A 21,641-nucleotide genomic window follows, 5' to 3' on the forward strand; every position below is an offset into this window, starting at 1 on the left:
AAGAGGTGCCTGAGCTGCTTCAACAGTAAGGAACTGCCTGTTCCTTCCTGTGTTTGTCAAACGGGAGCCACCAAACCTCATGGCTCCATAAACTAGGTTACCCAACGTGAACAAAGAACATGCCAGAGACCAAGCCAAAATCTCAGAGCCATTTAGCTGAGAAGTTCAGGTTGCCATAATAAAAGGCAAGAGCAGCCAGTGCGAGATTTAACAATTACCAACTGGAAATGCCTTATCTTCAACATAGTACGAGTTCAGCTATTTACTCTCCTTGTTTTTTGAAAAGCAGTGAGCAAAGATGACCCATGATCTCATGGCAGGACCTAATGCCATGTGTGTGACTGACTGGAGACTGTTGACTCAGATGAGAAACTGAAAAGTCTGTTCACGGGAAAGCGCTTTGTTCATGTGACCACCAAGGAAATCATTCCCAACAAAAAAAATGCATTGTTTCCAGAATAGATTAGCTGCACAGTTCTAAAGGTTAATACTGATGTTTCATAAGCTTGGAAGAAGGTGAACTGTGTGTTTTCCAGGGCATGTTACAGTATGTGTTTTTAAAAAGCATTAGGGGATATCACTGTAATTTATTCAGCTTTATTGTACATGACAAAGCAAGGGACATTGTTGCTGTGAGGGGTTTTTTGGGGAGGGGAATTTCTGGTAAAGCAAACCTACTCTAGGTGCATGCTCAAGAAATCCATGCAATACAAGCACAATGACCACAAGATGCAAGGAGAAACACTGGAATTATGTTGCTTCAACAAGCAGAAGTAGCAGTTTCTCTCAAGAACTTTGGTCACTGCTTTCCCATTGGTGTCCTTCTCTAACAGCCTGCGTACCTCTAATAGCAGTCTGTAATTAATTTCAGGGAAAATACTTGAATCATTTTAAAAGACCAAAGCTCTGGAGAGTCTCCCTAGAGCTGTATTTTTTCCACCCTTTTCAGTTAATGGACACCTAAACTGTTTTCATGTATCAAACCCCACTTCCTTTGAAGTTGTCCAGGGACACTCAGGGGGTCCATGAACCACAAGCTGAAACCACTGCTTGAGTTAAAAGGAAAGAGAGCTCCCAAGCAGCATTCTCTCTATTTAGCAGTCCCTGAATTTGCTTAAAGTAAAATCTTTAAGCAAAATTAAGTCTCTCAGCTCCAATTCTTTCTCCCTTTCATCTCTTCCTCTGACTCAGTCTGTGGTTTCCTGGACCCTGTGAGCACATCAGGTTCAATAGCTGAAGTGTTGATCTGCTCCAGGATACCAGAGAGCGAACGTTCTGCCTTCTGGCAGAGATTTTGTCAGCACACTTTTAAGAGCAGAATGGAACAATCTGACTTCCTGACCTTTAGAGACTTCTGCAGTCTCCAATTCCTTCAATGTGCCTCTCTTACAGCAGAAATTATGGTGCCTTTTTCTACCCTGTTTCCTCAAAGAAACCACTTTGATAATGTTTGCACTTGCAGATGATGAACAATTTGAAGATACTCATGGTAATTAGGAAGAAAATACTCTGCATTGAACACCAAACACACATTAATTATACCAGATCTCCTGATTAAGTCTCTTAAGTAGCATCCCTTCAGAAATGCTTGCCTCAACCACACTCCAGTGATGAACATAACCTGCCCGGAGGACTACACTGAAATATCCTATTAATGATGCAAGTTAATGAAATTAATCCTTCACTTGAGAAGCTGTGGCTATTAATGAAGTTTAGCTCTCCTCATGATTAAAATGCTGCACCATGTTACGTATTGTTTACTAATCTTTTAGTGCTGGAAACAGTTGTAACCAGGAAGCCCACAGTCTATTTTCAACAAGGGTAATCTTGGTCTGTGCTTTAGACAATAACGTTATTTTTGTTTGCTGGCTGCAAGGGTACAGATGCAGCAGCAGTTCAGGTGTATTTCTCCCTTTTCTTAAAAAGACTATTTTGACAGAAGTTTCTGCTATTTTTGAAATATATCTACATAGAAAGACAGAATTCATAAAATGTGCTCCACTGCAAGCAGTATCTTTTGTTACTATGTTTTGCCTTGAAGGAAGAGTCAGATTTTTAGGACTTCTGGAAATCCATTAATAAATCTCTTTCAGTTCCTTTACCTGTGTAACAATGAGTTGAACTAAGAATTTGCTATTTCTTTTTCTCACTGTTCAAAGTTAAGGCAATTCCCTCACATACAGTAAGGGAACCCACTCGTACTTTGTGCAAATACAGTGTCTCCCCCATCACATGCAAAATACCTTCAGAAATGTGCATTAGTTAATATACAGCACAATTATAATCTCCCTATGCTTGGCACAGTGGTCAAGCCTACTCCAAGTCTTGAAGGTGTAAGTAATGTTCCAGGACTAAATCAAAGCTTTAAGCGGAAACAAGGCTATAATGATGCTTGCACAGTCCCTACTGGCTAGTACCTTGCTGAGCCGAGATTCAAAGGCGAGTGATGTGGAAGACTTGGACGTCTTCATTCCTGTTGGAGTGGTGGAAAAAGATTTTCCTCTCTCAGCCCCATGACTCCCTGGCTTTGCCACTGCACTCCAAGGCTTGGCAGCACTCTTCATGTTCTCCCCAAATAACTCAGTCTACAGACCTAAAAAAAAATAAATAGAAATTATATACATATGTACACACATCAGAAATATAAACTGTCTTTGTATCATCTGAAAGAGAGCAGAGAGATTTGGCATCAGTTTAAAGGGCTGAAAAGAGTGCTAAACTTTATTCCCTCTTATACACATCAAACCCTCAGAGCAGGCTGCAGCCACTTATATTTTTCATACTGACTGGTAACATGAAGAACTGCAGAAGGAACACTGACTTTTGTTAGGACTGTGCAAGTCAGAGACCTCTATCAGGCACTGCAGAGTACCTCTGAATGCTGAACCACAATCAAAGAGAAACTGAGAACAGTGAAGTCCACCACACTTGAAGACAATCTTAGGATAAATCGGTCTTACTTGACAGATCCAGCATCTTCAACTGAAATAATACTCACTTTACAAGTCACATGAGAAGCAAGTTTCCTAAGTTGTATGGAAAATGATATCTTTAACTTATCAGAGTTTTCTAGAGAAACGGCAGTTGGTGTTGCCGCAGTGATAAAGAGATATTTCACAATACCAAGGTTTACAAAACATGGTAAAAACATAAAATCACTTCCCTGCAAACAAAAATCCAGATCCACTATTCCTCAGAGATAAGCTTATGCAAGAAAGAAATCCTGCCAGGAATCAGCAAATACACATGAATTCCTTTTTTTGGATACAGCTGAACAAATTTAGTCTGCCAGCAAGAACAACTAGTCTGTTTCTTTCAGGATGTAGAGAGCTGCCAATTCAATAGCAAGCTCAAATCTGGTAGATCTAAAGCCATAAATTCTCCCCAGCCATTGCCCCATCCAAACTAGGAGCAGAATAAAGTGATTAGTTGGAGTTTTTTTTCTTTATAGCCCCACCAGGCTGCTAAGCTGGGAGTAGGAGGGAGGGGACATTGCCTGATAGCTCCTACCCTCCCCCTCTACATGAGCAACATTCTTCTTCTGCAGCTTCATTTTCCAAAATAGACACAGGATGTAGCTAAGCATCAGCCTTGTGTAGGCAGAGGCCAACTTCTCTTCCCTGTTAGAAAGGTAACCAAAAGATCTACAGAGATCAGCCCCATGTCTCAGCAAGGGGAATGTGCTTGCACTAAGTTAATCACACTGGAGTCCAGCAGGGCCGGTGTGAACTTGGACAACAACCCTCTGACAGACCTGCTGAAACAATTTATTCCTGGCTGAGTGAATAGAAGGGCTTAGGTGACCTTTCTGTCTCATAACTTGCTTTATACTTTATTTCACATTCATGAATAAGAACACTCACTGGACTCATGGGAAACAAATCTGCTTGGGGCCAAGTCACATTTGACACTGACAGCACCTTCCAGGTGCCATCATGGTCTATTTAAGGAGTGTTCTGCTGCACAGAAGCAGAAGGGAATGTCAAGTGCTCTGCCACTGTCTTACAGAGAACAAAGCCACCAAGTGACATTCCCTTTATTTATCCTTGGTGCCTCTTGCAGGGAGGGCTGTCTACTTCCTCCACAGCTCCAACCTGTCATAAGTTAGTAGGTATTATTATTACTAAATATAGTCATTACTCCATTAAAATTCTTAACACATACAGTGTGGAGCCATCAACTGATCTCATTAGAGGAGGAAGAGTAGTCTTTGTTAATGATTATGCTGATCACTTGGCTCCTTTTTTATGTATCCTGACAGATACATAAGCTATATTACAATATATAATAATGTTTAGCATTCCCACAGTTCATGATCTTCCTTAGCAAGCTTCAGTGCTTCACGTTATTTTAAAGCCTACCTTTCAATAGGCATTCCATTCACTGTATTTATACGGGTGAACAAGCAATTGCACATGCAAACTATCTCCCTGATTACATCTGCAAATTATGCAGATTTGGGGGTTTGCAGATCCAGTGGCTGCACATGCATCTGCTTTATTATACCCTCTGGATTTCTTCATAACTGTACCTCAGACTTTCCTGCCTTAAGCTGTACAGATGCTTTCTTGATATCCCAAAGAATTTAAGTTTGAGTCATCCATGGCATTTTAAAGTTGTAGTGGAGCAAGATGCTCATTAGACCCTGATGTTAGAAGTAAGAGGTACTTAGAAAGAGCAAACCACAACTTCAGAAATCCAGCCAGTAGCCTGAGGCAAATGGCTTTTTCATGTAATGATAGCTGAATTATGTGCCATGTGGAGTTAATATTTTACTACATCAAGCAGATGAAGCTAAAATTGGGTATATTTGGATGTATTAGTGTTCATTGGTTCTCTGTATTTATATGGAAATCAGCATTTGTAAAAGAGGGATGTGAGGCTTCTGATGTATTGGGCTACTCTGAATCTGCCTTGTAGATAGAGATTTTGGTCTCTGAAGTGGGATCTCAATACTTTCCCCAAGCCTTATATATACTTCAAAGAATAAGGTTGCACATATCTTAAGCTGCTTTCATTCCTAGGTAAGTGACACACATTTGAGTTATTAGAAGTGCTGCTTCAGGAGAAGTACTAAATAAAACTACTTCCCAAAAAGAGGAGTAAAAAACCAAAATCTTGCAGTTCTTTGATGAGAACAGGAAATCCATTCTCAGAGCCAACATCAGCTTCTCCATTCCTCCAAATTCAATTACTGCATTACAGGAAAACAAACAAAAAAGTCTCATGGAAGATTTGGGCAGTTGGGACAATGGGAAACGCTAGTTCAGTATCGTGAAATGGCTCATGGATTGAGTTTGGTAGGTAGCAGATTGTAATAGATTGTATTAAAACCATTATATATAGCTCTTGTCTACTTGTCTTAAACACACCACTTTCTCCACAGATGAACAGTTAAAAGCCAACCTAATTCTAAACTGGTAAGGAAAGAAAATGACATCTTTGAAGACGCTCAAGTTGAGACACCCAAATTCACCCTATTCCAAATCTTACACTAGGCAGCAGCTTGTCAGAGCAGTGCAATAGCTAGAAAATAGCCTCTGCTTCTCAAGGTGATTTTCAGGGCAAGGTTGGCAATAGTAGCTGGCAGAGACCATGCTTCTGAGCCAGCAGAAAATGAAAGCAGCCAGTCATAGTCATGAACTATCCTTGAATAAGAGCTTGGGAATGGGATCAACTTATCACAGCTGAATGGATCTTGGAAGAATGAATCTTTCAAGTGTTTTGATCTTTCAAGTCTTTCACAAGTCAGGACAAAGGGAATACATACATACTCATGTTCAACACCATTTTGAACACAGCTTTCCAAGCCTTGTTTACCTGTTGTTTCTGCCATGAGATAACTCCCAGTGGTTTAGAATACACTGATAAAGTCAGTCTACTACATCTTAACTAAATATCACCATTTCATTCTGAAAGGACCCCAGAGAGATGATGACTTGATCTCTAGGCTACCCAGAGAGAGAGATCTCAGAAGCAGCTTTCCACAGGAGATGCAGCCAAGCTGCTTTTGCAAATACAGTGACAAAAATCACTACTTTTACGCCCATTATGCCTCAGTACATTTCAGATGAGATACTTCTGCTCACTCTCCTGGAAGATGACTCACTTTAAGCAATGCCTGAAGCTCTATGATTCTGCTTTTCATTTCTTCACATTTTACAGGGAACTTTGCTTGGAAAGCAAACAGAATACCACCAGCCCATGATTCAGTCTTTCCTTTGGCATCAGCCTGAGCAGGTCACTAGTGGGCCACAGTTAAATCTTTGTAGATGCCCTGCTTGGAATTGTACTCTGAAAACATGTAGAAACTGAAGATAAGCAGCAGCTCTATGATGAAATAAATGAGGGTTTGTACCAACAATCTGTTGCTTCAGCAAAGTCAGTGCTATCACCAGTCACTTCCAAATTGCAGGGGTTTAAAAAACAAGGAAAACCCCCAAATCTTTTACCCTTACAAGTGCTGGTGTCTGAACATCACCTCCACTGAAACAGGAGAGAATCAGAGTTTACAAAATTTGCAAAGCTGGTCCTAACAGAGCTTTTGCTCTCAGTAATCCTCAGAATTCCCTGCAGGCACCAGCCTTTAAGAATTCAGGCCATGCTTTATAGCTCATCCTTTCTCACTGGTGTGCTTAAAGGGCATTTGGATAATTTGATATGGACTATTTGGGCAGCTGACACAAGTTCTACAGTGGAAAGACAGTCCATTTTACTTGAAATTTTACCAATTTATTCAAGATTGAGTAGACATTGCTTATAAGCTAGTCCACATGCATTTATTAATAGGTGGTCTTCGGAACAGTCTAGAATTATTCCCACTTTCTGGCTAGAAAAACTGGATCAAGAATTCATCCCAACTCTCTCAGTCAGCATCACCAGAAACAATGTGAGGCCTCTTGGATCTGAAGGTTTGGCTATCCATCAAAGGAGAAATTCACCAGTCCTGTAGAACAAACTCCTAGGAAGCACATTCTGCTGACTATTAAAGGCTATTTTATTCTGAATAACTAAAAAGATAGGTTGATTTGAGCGATGACAAACAGTATTATTTTACAGTCAAGAAACCTGGCAGCTACACTAGTAAGTACATAAAAATTATGAGCATATCTGCAGCAATGAATTCACACAGGAAAATCCCCAGTGGGGGGCTACAGATAAAAGTTATCTGTACCCCACATGCTTTACATGACTTAAGTTCTGGTGCTCATGTCTGTGTGTAATGCTACTCGCTCAACAGGACAGGTAAATTAAAGCAGAGTCATTCAAGTTGCTTTGGGAAAATAAATGCAATAAGGAATTATGAAAACTCATTATTAGATCTGAAGAGCCATGTACCAGATGGCAGGTTCATTGAGACTTGTGAATGCCCAGCAGTTCTGAAAAAGGAGGTCAGCAATGCCAACTTTGCAGACAGGACTCTCCAAGGACACATGTCTGTGACTTTGGTGGGTTAAAACCCACAGTCCCCAGTGCCACTTTCCTGTAACTCAGTTACTTTTCATTACATCAAAAGGTCAGACTATTCCAGAGCCTTTATTACATATCAAAGCACAATTTTTTTCTGTTGTGGTTTAAGCATCTAAAATCTGCATCATACTTGTACTATTTTCCTTCTAACCTAATCTATCTGCTATTTTCAGACAAACTATCAACTGGAACATAGAAATATCTAACAAGTTCAGTAAGCTGTAAATGATTTTGTGGCAGCATGTAGGAAGCTATATGGCAGGATAGCCAGCTGGGCTAAAATAGAATTCTCTTCTGCCTTCCACATCAATTCAATTTAAACTACAATTCTGGGGCTTGACAGATGCTTCCATATGACTCATCTTGATTTCTTAGCAGATAGCAGGAATCAAGCCAGGGTCACAAACCAGGGAAGTTGATAGTCCAGTACAGTAACTGGTAACTTGGATATAGATGGCAGGTAAAAACCTGTTTGGAAAGAAGAGCTGGCTAACAGTTAAAATTGAACTGGCTACTCTTTTTGTCATCTTCAGTACCTTGGAATCATAGAATCACAGACTGGTGTGGGTTGGAAAGGACATCAAGATCATCTAGTTAACAACCCCTTCCCTGGGCAGAGACACCTCACACTAGAGCATGTCACCCAAGGCCCCATCCAGCCTGGCTTTGAACACTGCCAGGCTTTTGTCTCCTTAGGCATCTGCTCCTTCCAGCTCAGTGTGTTGGATTTCTGCATTTAACATACCCATCTTCTCTTTTCTCTAGTTTGTAACATTGGGTTTAGTGTCTTTGAGGCTCTCAGTACAACCTTCCTGTACTACTCCTCCACATAGAGACACTTCCTGGATTTTTTGCTGGTACAAAGCTTAGCTTATGTTAGAATTGGATTAAAGAGCCAATAACTACAAAAAATCCCAACCCAGTCACAAGCCAGACCACCTTCTTCCCCCAAAACACAGCTCAAAGGAACAGACAAGCTATGCCCACTTCCCACATCTCATCTCCAAGGCTCTTGAGTTTGCTGCCCAAAAAGTATTCTTTAAAAACCTGATCCTAAGCACTGAGCAGCAGCTTCTCCTGGTCTCCCTCAGCAGACTTGCTTTCCAATCTCATTTGCAGCTGAATTTTCATGTCTCACTGGTAGAGTACCAGGAGACATCACTTGGAAGTTTTCATGTCCAAACTGCATGCCGCAGCAGGACAAACTCGGCAGGTTTTGTACACGCCCCAAGCAAAGGTGGTTTGAGTATTATTTTTTAACTTTCAGGGGAGGAGAAAAACATACTATAATAACATGGCAGTTACAGACTCCAGGTGCTTTTGCAAGCAGTTAAAAGTGTTGATAAGGTTTAGATATAAAACATACACAGACATCAAGGCACATACACACCCATTGTCACCCAACTAATCATTGGGAAAGTGTAAAACAAAATACCAGTCCCAAAATTTAACCATCAGTAGCTCTGATATTGCTCCAGATTTACATCTTCAAAATCCTCATTTTGCTAAGGTTGCCTGAAGATTGTATCCTCATATGAAAGTTTACTCTTTTGGGTTGCAGTTTGCTTTGTTTTGTTTAACTGCTCTTCTGTAGGACTCAAAAAACCCTAGAAGAGCACTTTCAATGTGGCATCAGATGAAGATTTCCTTTGCAGGGCACATGGCTCCCTCCCTCTACAATATGAGCAACTTCAGCAGAGCCGGTTCCTTTCCCTTCACGGCATCAGATGGAAATCCACAGACAATGGAAAATCCTTTAGCTCTCCTAAAGACAAAAGTTACTTTATCTGTGATTACAGTGGCAACACAAGAATGAGGCTCTTAAGGCATTTCTTGCTTATTTCCTTAGTGTGTTTTTCATAACTCTCTAAAACTTGTATTTATCATAGTATATAAATATACTGACCAGTTACAAGGATGTCTAAACTAGATCAGAAGTGGCCCAGGTGAGGACAGTTCCAGCCAGCCACAAATGACAGCTTCCAAACACCAACACAAGACTGTCAGAGTCCATGTCAGCAACTGCAAAACTCCATGTCTCAACATAGCTCAAAATATAAGCCTCTTCCCAGAGCAACCATTAGAGTCACTGATGACTTTTCCAGGCATGGACAGATGAGAGCAGTGCAAAACCTTTTGCTCATCCTCCTCCACAGAAGTTCTCCTGGGAATTTTGGATTTGTCAACCTTTAATTCTTAGTTAGATCTCATGAAAAAAGATTCAGAAGTTGCAACCAATTCCTCATGTGTGCATGTGGACAAAGGATTTATTTAGCTGTATTTCTCTTGTCTGTGTTTAATATTACTGGCCATTTATGACAGGAAAATACAGCTATTTTACTACTTCTCTAGATTAAATACGCAGAACTGTCATCCAGCAGTGACTGATGCTTGAAAATGAAGCCCAAACTGTACTTCTAATGTCTAGGAACATGTTCCTCCTGTAATTTAAATTGTACTGTTAGTACATGGATCTCCTCCTCTTTCCTCACCCTGATTATCTAACCAGTCACAACTACACACCTCGAAAGAGAAACTACTAAACTACCTATGACCCTGATCTTATAAACAACATGGGGGTAAGGAAAAAAATCCCAACCTATCTGTAACTTTCAGTTCATTAGACCTCCAGAAGGACAGTAGCAACTACCAGCTGGATGGTGGGATACCTGAAGAAGCCTAAATGTCATGCAGTGATGCATGCACAGGCACAATTGTATGCTGGTTATCCATACACAGCACACCCTGCTTCTCTGGTTTAAGTAAATGCATTCTCTTGGTAAAGGCCAAAAGAGTAGTATGATCTTTCACTACCCCCAGGGCAATGAGTTAGATTCAAATGTGGCAATTACTGATGGATACACACAAGCAAAAGGACAATCCGAGGGGGCAGGGTGGCAACATCCATTTGTAAGAAGAGACAGACGGAGGCAGCACATAGAATCACAGAATAGTTAGAGTTGGAAAGGATTTTAAGATCATTTAGTTCCAACTCCCCTGCCATGAGACATTGCCATACACAAGCATGTAGTGGCAAAATGTACACACAGAGGTTATGCAATAAACAACAGATTTTATTAAATCACATCAAAACTACATCCAGGAAGTGATTTGACACTACAGAGTTTGGAGAATGCATTTTTAGTAGTAGGTTCCTCATTATTTCAATGTATGACAAGTATATCAGTTCACATAATACTGACATCCCCCCTTTGGAGACAGAAGTCAAAGGAAAGATTCAGGAAAGGTAGAAACGCTGCATTGATTCCGAACTTCCTTTTTGAAGTTACAATCGTGTTATGACTGAAAAAAATATTAAAAGAAAAAAAAAATAGGTCACTCTGGGCTTTCCCCACTATGACTGTGCCCTGAATAGATGGGTTTAATTTATGTTCACGTATATTGCAAGTTGAGAACAAAATGGTTTAGAACCATTTCAAGGTAGCTACTGCTCATTAATTCAGGTTCTTTGAACTACTGTCCTGGTGAATACAGCACAAAGCAAGTGACACATATAGTTCACACTTCATGTTTTGCCAACCCACAAGGAAGAAAGAAAAGGTTTCATTTTAGATAGAGCAAGAGCTACATAACTGCTAAAGAAATTAAGAATAATTACAAGTGGTTTGCCTGATAATTACATGCCATTACATTCTCTGTAGCACAGAGGGTAGGTACATCTACAAGAGAGAAGGAATGATCATGTTTTTTGGAATGGCAGAGACACAGCATGTAGCTACATGGGAATACTGACTGGTACAAGCACAGACGGATAGGTTCCCTGTTCCCTTGAAGTGCAAAGGGTTGAGACTGCAGTCAATGCACTCACTTGGGATCCACTTGATTCTATCCTCACGACCATCTAAGATTTATTGAACTACCTCAGCCATGTCATCTTCCTATGCATTAGTTTTTCCATTTACAATTATCCACTAAATGGCATATTTATGAAGATATATTCATTCATGTGCCTTGGAAAGGAATCCCACAGAGAAAAGTAAAAATGAGTTAAATCAACATCTGTCCTAAAGCACACAAGGGAACAGCCTCAGATTGCCACACGCCAAGATGTTTCCCTGCCTCCCATTTTCCATCCATCACAAGGCAGAGAAATAGTCAAGATCTAAAAGTTATCCCTTGAGATAGTTATCTTCCATTAAAATGCAGAAGAGATCACTCACTAAAGCTAACGGGGAACTTGTGAACATTTAATTGAGTGACAGTGTGAACTTCTAAGAGACAGGGTTCTTTGCAAAGATGAGGACATAACTCCAAAGCCACAGGAGAAACGAGAGGACTTCTGCATTTTAAAAATAGTCATATTGAACAGGAACAGAACAGATTCAGGCAACGGTATCAACACTTACAACTGTGAGTTAAGGACCACTGATGGACTTAAACACCCACCTTGGTGGGCTACATAATAAAATTCAATTGTTCTAGAACAATTGTAGAAGCAAACTAGAAAGGGAAGGGGTAGTACATACATGTGTGCACGTTAGGATGAGGTATGCTTGTGTTATCTGTCAAACTGTGCACGGAATACTGTAGTTCAGCAAATCAAACACCTTCTCTCCTCCTGAAGTTAGAAGCAGAGAGCATTTTATAGCTTGGAAAGGATAGAAGAGGAACATGGAAAACAGCTCCCTTTGGAGATGAGACAGAAAGGGTTAATAGGGGACATCTAGAAGAACTTAGACTGAGTACAAGGGAGAGGTAGAGAATCCCTGTTCTCAAACCAGTTCTACCAGTAACCCTCTATAGCTACACATACAGGTCTTCACAACTTTGCCATATTACATGCCATATAAATGCTATTATTTCTACTGTTATTATGACCAAGCTTCAGTCCAGGGTACAATTTTAAGGACAACTGTTAAACTGCTGTAATTAGAGTCTTGCTGACAGTCTGAAGAGCTCTTTGCTGAAGTGCTTTAAGAGGACACCCATCTGGCGTGCTCCCCAAGGCTCTCACTGATCCCCTGCAGAGACATGAGCTGCCAAACCTATGTGCTTAGCAGCTTTGTCCTTTCTGCCCTTTGACTGGACTACATGAACATGCAGTAGCAGAAATAAAATCTGCTCATGCTCCTGCTTCATGTAACTGTTGGAGAACAACCTTAAATTGTCAGAAAAGAAAGCAGAAACAGGCATAGAAACAGCTTCAACGATTCTATCACTTCATCTACACAGCTGAGCAGAAGAAAAATACAGTAGCCAGCACTGACTCACATGGTGGCATTTTTTGTTATAATGGCTTTTAGACCACCCCCAGCCCATTTTCAGCTAACACAATTATTTCCATTATATATTTGTTTTATGCAATTTAAAGTGAGATTCTACTAAAAAAAGTAGTTGTTGAGCAAAACAAGTCCTTTCAGTCTAAGAATACATTAGTGATCCTAGAACACATCTAAAGATAATACAATTCTCACCTAAAAAAGTAAGATATTAAAATACTCACAGTAAAAGCTTGTCCTCTTTTCAGCATTAAAAAGAAAACTGTCTTCCACTAGCTTCTGACAGCATGTGCAAAACAGACTGAAAATTCAGGGCTTGAGTGCTTCCCTGAGAGGAAAACCACATTGCAGTGAGACAGAGCGCTGCTTGAGAAATGATTCACATACGGAAGCAAGCTGGCTTCACCAGCGCTTTGGCATTCAGCACACACACACATATGCACACTTGCTTACTCAGGGGAATGAGAAATATTATATTTTCATCAAAGCAAGGAGGATTTATGCAAGAAAGTCATTTGTAGCCCACCTCCAAAACACTGAGATGCTTCAATCTGTAAAGCAGACGAAGAGTTTCCTTCACTATCCCATCATCCCCAATAGCAGAACCGGACACTGGGCAGAGAGCATAAACCCCAAATAGTCTGCATGGTCCAATCAAGTAGCAACAAGCAGCACACAGCGTAGGAAGGGCAAGGAGGTGGCCACAGAAAGAAGGCTTTTTTCCAGAGGAAACCACAGAAGCAGCTTTCAGAAGCTTTTATATTCGACACTGATAATGTCTCACCCACAGTGTCAGCAATCACAGCCAGGACACCTTAGACATTTCACTTGCCTCCATCACTGCTTCAAAAGAGTGGAAAGGTATGTGAGCGCAGGGAAGGTATGTGTGCGCAGGGAAGGAAGACTGATTTAAAACAGAGGCTTTTACACCAGAAGTAACTAGAATCAGTCCCGAGTTACTTCCCCTGAGCTGTCCCAAGCCTATGGGCTTTTTGTTTGACTCTGTCCAGAGAAGGGGCTGTTCACACTCCAATGTCTCTGGCCCAAGACACTCAGGCTGTGGCTACAAATCAGGAATTCTCTCCCAGACTCCAGAGAAGGATCCTTTCCCAGCAGCGTGAACCTAGTATGTAAGCAGTGTTAATGCTACAATAATAACCTCATAATAGAGAGATAGGGAAGATTCACAATATCAGCCTAAGAAGAGTTGCTGCATCTGAACAGTTCAGCCTTACCACACCCCCTGGAACTCCTTACTCCAAGGTGCTAAAGGGTCTTAAAGGAAACTCATGTTATGCCAAGAGTAAATTTACATTTCAGTTCAGTGTTGGCACCACTACAGTTATTGTGGAGTAACCAAGCCTTAAGACACAGGCTGAGTCCAAGCCGAATCCCTTCTAAAGGTTATAGATTCGGGATCCAGCTTCCTCAGGATATTCTTCAGAGTGAGGAACTCCTGCCTCCAGATCTTAACACATCAGAACAAGACGACATGACTGTTACCATGTGGTAATGTTCTAAACTTGGCGAATCTCAAGTGTACGTTAGCCATTCTGTGATTTTAAACTTCCATTCGGAGGGTTTGAGATTATTCACAGCTCAGAAAAGGTGGAAGTACTTTGTCATTCATATTAAAGTTTTTGTAGATGCTGTGATCTACAGGCACTGTGTTTCTCCTGCCTGAGGAAGTGACACTACATTCAGTGCTGCATGCACAGGCAGTGAGGTAACTCGAGTACCCAGCAGAGGGATTGCAAGTCACTCCCTCTGCTTTGATTATGGACCACCTTTAATGCCTGAAAAATACAGACTGGGAAGCAAATGACTGCATATCCCTGGACCCTGAACTCAAATGAGAGGGACCATCAATTGCAGGCACCTTGCCAAAAAGCTGCTTTGCCCAAAGAAAACATACACACTTTCTGGACTGAACCACCCTGTCCCTTTGCCATTGCTGGTGGGGCTCAGTGGCAGAACAGCATTGTCAGCTCAATAGTTTTTTCTATCCCTCAGCCAAAAGAAAGAACGAACTGAAATGAAGGGAGTAGGGAGGGAAGATGAGCTACTATATTTCATTCACAAAGATATTTTTAGCTTTGATAAATATAACTTGACCAAAACCTAAAAATGAAAATGCTTGGACATAAGGAGACAGTCACAGCATTTACATGCTTCAGCTTTGGTAAACAGGCTGGAATAGTGGCATTCAATCTCCCCAAGCACAGCAAGACCAGACAGTAAATTTATTTATTTAGAGGTTTTCTAGGAGCACTTATTACTATAATTATCTGATCTCTTTACTTAGACCAAAGAATTAATCAGCACAAAACCTTCTGAATTGAAAAATTGTCTGTTTAATGAACAAAGAGCCCAGAAACAGACAGCTAAAAATGAGCTGGCCAGGCTCTCAGCAAGCCTGTGGCCTGTCCAGGGCTTTAACCATAATTACTTTCACACAGCCAGGATGAGAAAACAATTTCAAGTAGTGATATAAACTTCTCTAAAGAATGTGCCAGGTTCTCACCCAGCTGGTAAGTTTGGTTGACAGGCAAAGTAACAGTGAGCATATTGCTTGCACACTGCTCAATCCATCAGCTCCCACAACTCTGCAACAAGGTATAAGAGAAAGAGACCAAACCCCACTAATCAATACACCTTTAAAATACAGCATTTGAGGAATTTAAAGGCTTTATGTTGCAACCTACATTGCTCCTGCAATTTTACAAGAACAAATATGGATGAGACACAACATAATGGCACAGGCAAAGGGCAGAATTTCCAGCTGCATAGCTCATTTGAGAGGCAAATGCACAGAGAGTGTGGAAAAAGGCTCACACAAGGAACAAGGTTTGAAATATCTTTGCATTTACAGCTATTTATGCTATATTTAACTGCTTTTGTGCATGCAACAACCTTAATTACAGAGGAGAGAAATTCCATAAACAGGACTATTATGTCAATAACAACGTCTTCATAAAGCAAGTCTCTAATTCAGTTATAAGGCTCAGAACATTACTGTCTCGAATTATAAAACCAAAAGTAATTACAAAGGAAAGTCTGCCTCAGACAGTGGGTATTAGTGGAGTCAGGCCATGGCTTTGCGACATCGTTTACTCTATGCTTTCTTCCTTTTTATATATAACTGCTACAAACTTCTTTACTTTCTCAGTCCCACTACAGATGTCAGGAAGTTGAAGCAGTGAGCGGACATTTGCAGAATGAATCATGGGGCACCACTTTCCATCTTGACAAAAACAACTGCTGTTCAGTTCACAAGATGATGCTGACCGAATGGGTGGATATAAAGAGTGAACTCCTAAACTATTGCCAAAAAGGCTCCACCAGGGAGACTTTGAGAACTCAGATCTTTTCTCCCCCGTTCTTAAGGGGCTATTACACAGTATCCTGTTCCCACCCATATACCTGAGGAGCTCAGTCTGTAGCTACCAGCTTTGACCTGCAACTAGAGAAAACATTTGTTTCTAAAGAGACTAGAAGAATTAGATTTGGAAAGAGACAAATATGTTTTATGGAACATGGAGTGCTATAAGAGACAAGAAAAACAGCTTCCTCTGGTGCCTACTGCCAAATTTTCAGAAGACCAGACAACAACTTGAATATTTCCAAGGGAACAGTCACTAAGTCAAAAATAGAATTAGGAAACTGCCTGTTTCAAAAGTAAGAATCTGGAAGAGGTGCCAGCATTTCTCAGGATTTCTGTTATTCCCCAGTAGAACACTGAAGAGTTAACAGATAGCTACCAAAAAAAAAAAAAAATACAAACCAGCCCACAGAACAGGCAAAATGAGGAAGGAAATCTGTGGTGAAGGAATAGTCATTGTATGTCATGCAGTTAGAATAAGTCTCTGATCACTTTTGCACACTTTTATCCAAAGTGTATTTTCCTCAGCCGTTTTTGAATGTCTGCACTTGGGCATCAGAGGCAGCAACAAAGCAAGAGCAGCATTCCTGCAGTCACTCTTCAATTCAAAATGTAGAGAGATCCAAGTATGTGGAAAAGGCAATACGCAGTGTTCTTCCCTAAAAGAACGAGATAAGACTTGCAGTGTTCTTAACTGAAATATTTTATTTCAGTGACTAAATGAAAGACTTAAGCAAAAGGGAGTATCTTCATTCTTTATTATCCCTCACTGTTAGTTTTTGGGTATATAGGTTATAATGTGGCTTCATTAACAATTCATAGAGAATTACCATATTGAAGCAGAACAGCAAGTTTTTACTACCTACACAGGCAAAATACTGCACAACCCTACTCAATCCTTTTGCTCACTGTCCAGGGGGGATCACATGGTGGAAAAGCCTGCATTTTATCCCCTAACAGGAAAGAAATTACACCAGGCATCCATCAAACACTAAGGAGCCCTGAACAGAAAACTATTTCATTAAATTTTTGCTGATCACTGACAATGGAATGCTGTGCTGGAAAATTAAGGACTGAAGAAGATATGTGCTGAAGGCTGCCTTAGAATCAAAAAGTCCCAATAGGATGTTGGTGGAATGCCCCACTGCTTTGAACTTTTCGGTATGTTTCAGGGTGATGCAAATGAAAGACCCGAGTTGTCAGCTTTGTTTCAGAGGGATGTGAACTGGAACTGCTGACAGCCCCTGAATGGAAGCAGAACTGCGGGGTATGCCTAGATGTACAGAGCGCATCATGGGGAGCCCAGCAGCAACAAGAACTAGAACAAATTAACAGAGACAACTGATAGCACAAGGAGTTCAAGTCCCAAGAGATGAACTAGCCCTCTAATGTGGATCAGGATTTCAGAATAGGTTTGATTCCTCACATAGAAATATCTCAGAGTTGTTAATCCCTGCATCTTTTACAGGTTTCTTGAACTGTATCACCTAATCATTGCAGTAACTTAACAGCTCATATAGTTTACAGGCAGGGAAACTAAGGCACCTAAATTACTGACAAACTAGCCCAAGCTAGTAAGGATCTACAATGCCCATCAGGTTTAGCTCCCATTTAGTAAGTCAGCAGTTTTGCAAGAGACATAGGCACCCAGAATCAGAGCATAGAAGTTTGCCTTTGGTAACATAAATCCAGAAAAAAGGGAGAATCTAAAGTTCAGCAATTCCTTGCTTCCAGACAGCTTGTATGAACAAACATGTTTGCTGCTGCTTAAACTTCTGAATCGATATAGCACACTTAAGAAATTTAACCATGCCGCTGGAATCTCAAGTACCCAGACACTGAGAACCTCCCAGTATTAACCACGGCGTTACAGGAACTAAGTTTCTGTAGTTACTATTAAGAAACATGCAGTTGTATAATGCAAGCAAATTCTATTCTGAGATCTAGGTTCTGCTTTCAAGATTTCTTATGAGAATTATTTCCTTGGATTTCTTGGTTAGTAATTATAATTACTTCAGACTTTAAACCCTCAGTCCAGATTTGGCACATAAAGATTATAACTAAAAATCAATTATGAGCCTTTTCAAGCTTAGTAAAGAGATCTTAATATGTAAATCATGTTGCCTATGAGGCAGGTAAGGACAAATATCAGCATTCATCAGCATGAACTCATCCTCCAGACAGGCAGAACTCTTTCCATCACAGAGGAACACAACACTTCTGGCTCTGCCCTGTTTGTTGTCCACACACGCAAAGCAAATGCAAATCGTACCTCTTCCTCAAGGTCCATAAGCTCAGCCTCCCATTTTCTTGTACTAAACAGCTACACTGAATAGCTCCTTACATGAATGGAAGCCTCCTTTATGGAAAGGTAGAAAGTCTAAATGCCACAAAGCAGCAGGAACAGCTAATGAAGTGGGAAAGAGACAGAAATAGGTGCTCAGCTTTCTGAGTTTCTATAAAGGCAAGTGATAACTTAAAATCTCCAGCAGATATTAAAATAGGAGGGTAATGAAGCAAAAGAACAGATTGCATGAAAAGGAAGTATCCTATGGAGTCTGTGACCTGTTTACCATAAATAAAAAAATGAAAGCAAAACAACCCCCTGAGTTAGCACAAGGGATGTTGGTGAACGTGTCTTGCAGAGAAGCCTGTAAATACACTGGTCATTACAGGGCAAAAGAGGATGGATTGGCCAAGCAACGGTAACCTGGGAAAGAAAGCACATGTGACAAAAAGGGAAGATTAGGAAATCCAGGACAGCAGGAAAAGTCACTCTGGATATTGCCCTGCTAACACAGGAGCTGAAGGCCTAAAGCAAGCAAAGTAGCAGTTTGGAAATACAGAGGAATGAGGAGAGAATACACACGCCAGCTCAATGTTTTCTACCCCACAGTGAATCACCAGCAACTTTGCCTGCTCATGTGGCAATATCATTATTAGATAGAATATCACTATTTTGCATCCTTCATTAGGATTAATGAGTTCATTTGTAGACAGTATCAAAAGAAAGGCCAACTGTTGGCTGTCACAGAGAACAATGTCCTTCTATTCCTGCAGGAGCAAAGCATGATCTCCAAGGAAAGCTTGGGGTGTCCCTGCTCATGTACCTGTCCTCTGATCCAAGGACAGACTCCAGAACAAGCTATACTCTTTTCATTGTTATTAAAGATGAGAAATATGCTATTTTTTTCCTCTTTGATTGCATGTGATCTCATTCAAACCTCCTTGAATCTCATTGAGAACAACAGCTTAAGCATTTTGCCCTGTTGTATCTTGGGGAGCTGGAAACCTTCTACCAGCAGGAAACTCTTACAGCAGTTACCATGGTGACACCGGTAATAGATATTTAAAGGCAGCTCACTCATAATCACATCTATCAGGTATCAGGAAGCTTTAGTAAGAAAAACACAAAGAGCTTGAAACCAGGGAACCAACCAGGCTTAGTGATGGTATAAGTGGACAAGAAATCCACGGAGAGGGATCTGCTTATACAACCATTTAACTGGACACAAAGGACTCCTGTTCAAATCTGAATGGCACTGAAGCCTGCAGAATAAACTATTTTTAGTCATTTTAAAATTAGTTCCAGAAGCCTTATTTCAATAGCAGGAGGTCTGTAAATCCTTTTAGAGCTGCCATTCCTATAGCTCATCCCACACTAGAAGCAGGCTGCTGGAAAATCCCCAGCCTACCGACGTCACCTGGAAGGGGTTCCTTCCAACAGGTAAACAATGGCAGTGGGTGTAGAGAACACTGCTCTCAGCACCCACCCCAATGGCCTGACACCAGGAAACTGATGTGCCTGCATTGCAGGAATGGGACTCAAAACTCAGCTCCAAAGGGACTTTACCTCCCCATCTGGAGGGCTGGGTAGCCTAAAGAATAGTGTCATGCTACTGTTTAGAAGTTATTATGAAGTGAGGAAACCTGCATCTGAATAAACATGAAGCTCACTGAGTTGAAGAAGTACCTTTGGCGATGTAAATGTTAAATGATTTATCTCTTTAGGTTTTAGCCTGTAGCATTCCAGCCCATTGGAATGTAATTAAGAGAATCTACAGAATTAGAGCCCTTAGATAAAAAGCTACATCACCAAGCTGGCTAAGCCTATGTAAGAGTCATCACATTGAGATTTCCTTTCTCTTTTTGCTGCATATTTCCATGACAACTTTCCTCCAGTATCAACTTCTTTATATTGGAAAGGTCTCCCAAAAGAGAATTTAGGCTTCTATAGCAACAGCTAAAATCCCTGGGAGATGATGATGTCTGAACACTTCTACAGGTTGTTTTTTTTTTAGCCCACGACTTACAAGTGTATTTCGAATTTCGCAGGTGAAAACAGAAGAGTGCATAATATTAAGGAAATTGTGAAGAGCATAAGGTGCATGCTAAAGTGGCACAAGTACAAAGAAACCGCCTTACATTCAAAACGGAATCACACTTCAAGATATCAAACGTTAAAGAGGACAGGATCAAACACTCATCTTGAAAGCCCACATCCTGCTCCTTCTGAGGTACAGAACAGAGCCACAAGGAATACGTCTGCTGATCCTAAAAGGAGACTTTATTGCAATGTCTCTCTGCAGTCTACCTTATATTGACCTAAAGAAAAAAACATCCTGACAGTAAGTCAGGATGCCTTTTCAATTTTAACTCCGACATACCTGCCAGGTAGCTATAATCTGACCTTTTTTCAGTACTTCAGCTCTTTGCCATGATAGTGCCAGTATTCTCCAAACTGGAAAGCCTTGCAACCTCAGCAAAAACATAGCTGCATTCTCAAACATATATTGGTTAAATTCATATAAGCTAAGGGAAGTACAGAAGCAAGGTTTCTTCACTGAATTTAAGTGTATTTCACTACGAACTTCTCCAATGACCTCTCAAACATAAAATATTTTAAATAAGAACAAACAAAACCAACATTACATTCACAACCTAGATGAGAAGTCGGAAGGCATCAAGCATTATATAGATGAGAAGGCTACAGAATGAAAATACTAAGTGCTGCTGCCAGAATCGGAGTCCAGCAGGCCCCAGCACACTTCCTTTCCTATGCAAGAGGAAAGGCAACTGCAGAGCAGCCAGACTTTCTTCTGATTGTGGTACAACTGAAAGCTTTCCCTTTGTTCATTAAAATACCTGTTACTTTATCCCCTCTTCCTCTCATTCCCCAAGATTATTGCAGTTGTGGAAGGGGGAAAAGGTGCAGATAAGTAGACATGAATGAAAAAAAAATGGATTGAATCTAATTACTGTTGTCTTCCACCTTCACACACTTGAAAAGAGACTCTGGCAGTTCTACAAAATAAAGTTAGGGACTATGAAAACTTTTTAATAGCAATGCCAAAAAATGACAGCCAAAGCCTATGCAAATCCTGGGAACTCTACAAGTAAGACATATGCAAAAACAGGATTTCAGACAAAACCCCCATTATTTCCAAGGTTTATCCTGTCTGCAGAATATTGAAGTGTGGGAGGAAGACTGAGTCACTGTAAAGTTCAAGTGAAACAATTATTTCACATCCCCATGTGCTGCCCTCTGC

The 21,641-nt window shown here is 40.7% G+C and overlaps 1 protein-coding gene across 6 annotated transcripts in view; it reads right to left on the reverse strand.

The window, feature by feature from the left end:
- The window catches only part of SPECC1 (sperm antigen with calponin homology and coiled-coil domains 1), a 91,544-nt gene that overhangs the window by 67,567 nt on the left and 2,336 nt on the right, over positions 1 to 21,641 (reverse strand). For 4 of the 6 annotated variants that reach the window (XM_065694426.1, XM_065694433.1, XM_065694431.1 and 1 more), the window contains exon 2: positions 2,418 to 2,593. In XM_065694426.1, coding sequence (XP_065550498.1) covers positions 2,418 to 2,564 — 147 coding nt within the window. In that variant the 5' untranslated portion in view covers positions 2,565 to 2,593. Of the gene's footprint in view, positions 1 to 2,417; positions 2,594 to 12,934; positions 13,039 to 13,236; positions 13,290 to 21,641 lie in introns of those variants that run through there. The other 2 variants (XM_065694428.1, XM_065694427.1) reach the window with 2 other exon arrangements.

This window comes from Lathamus discolor, chromosome 14 (assembly GCF_037157495.1).
Source record: "Lathamus discolor isolate bLatDis1 chromosome 14, bLatDis1.hap1, whole genome shotgun sequence".
Taxonomy (NCBI): Eukaryota; Metazoa; Chordata; class Aves; order Psittaciformes; family Psittacidae; genus Lathamus; species Lathamus discolor.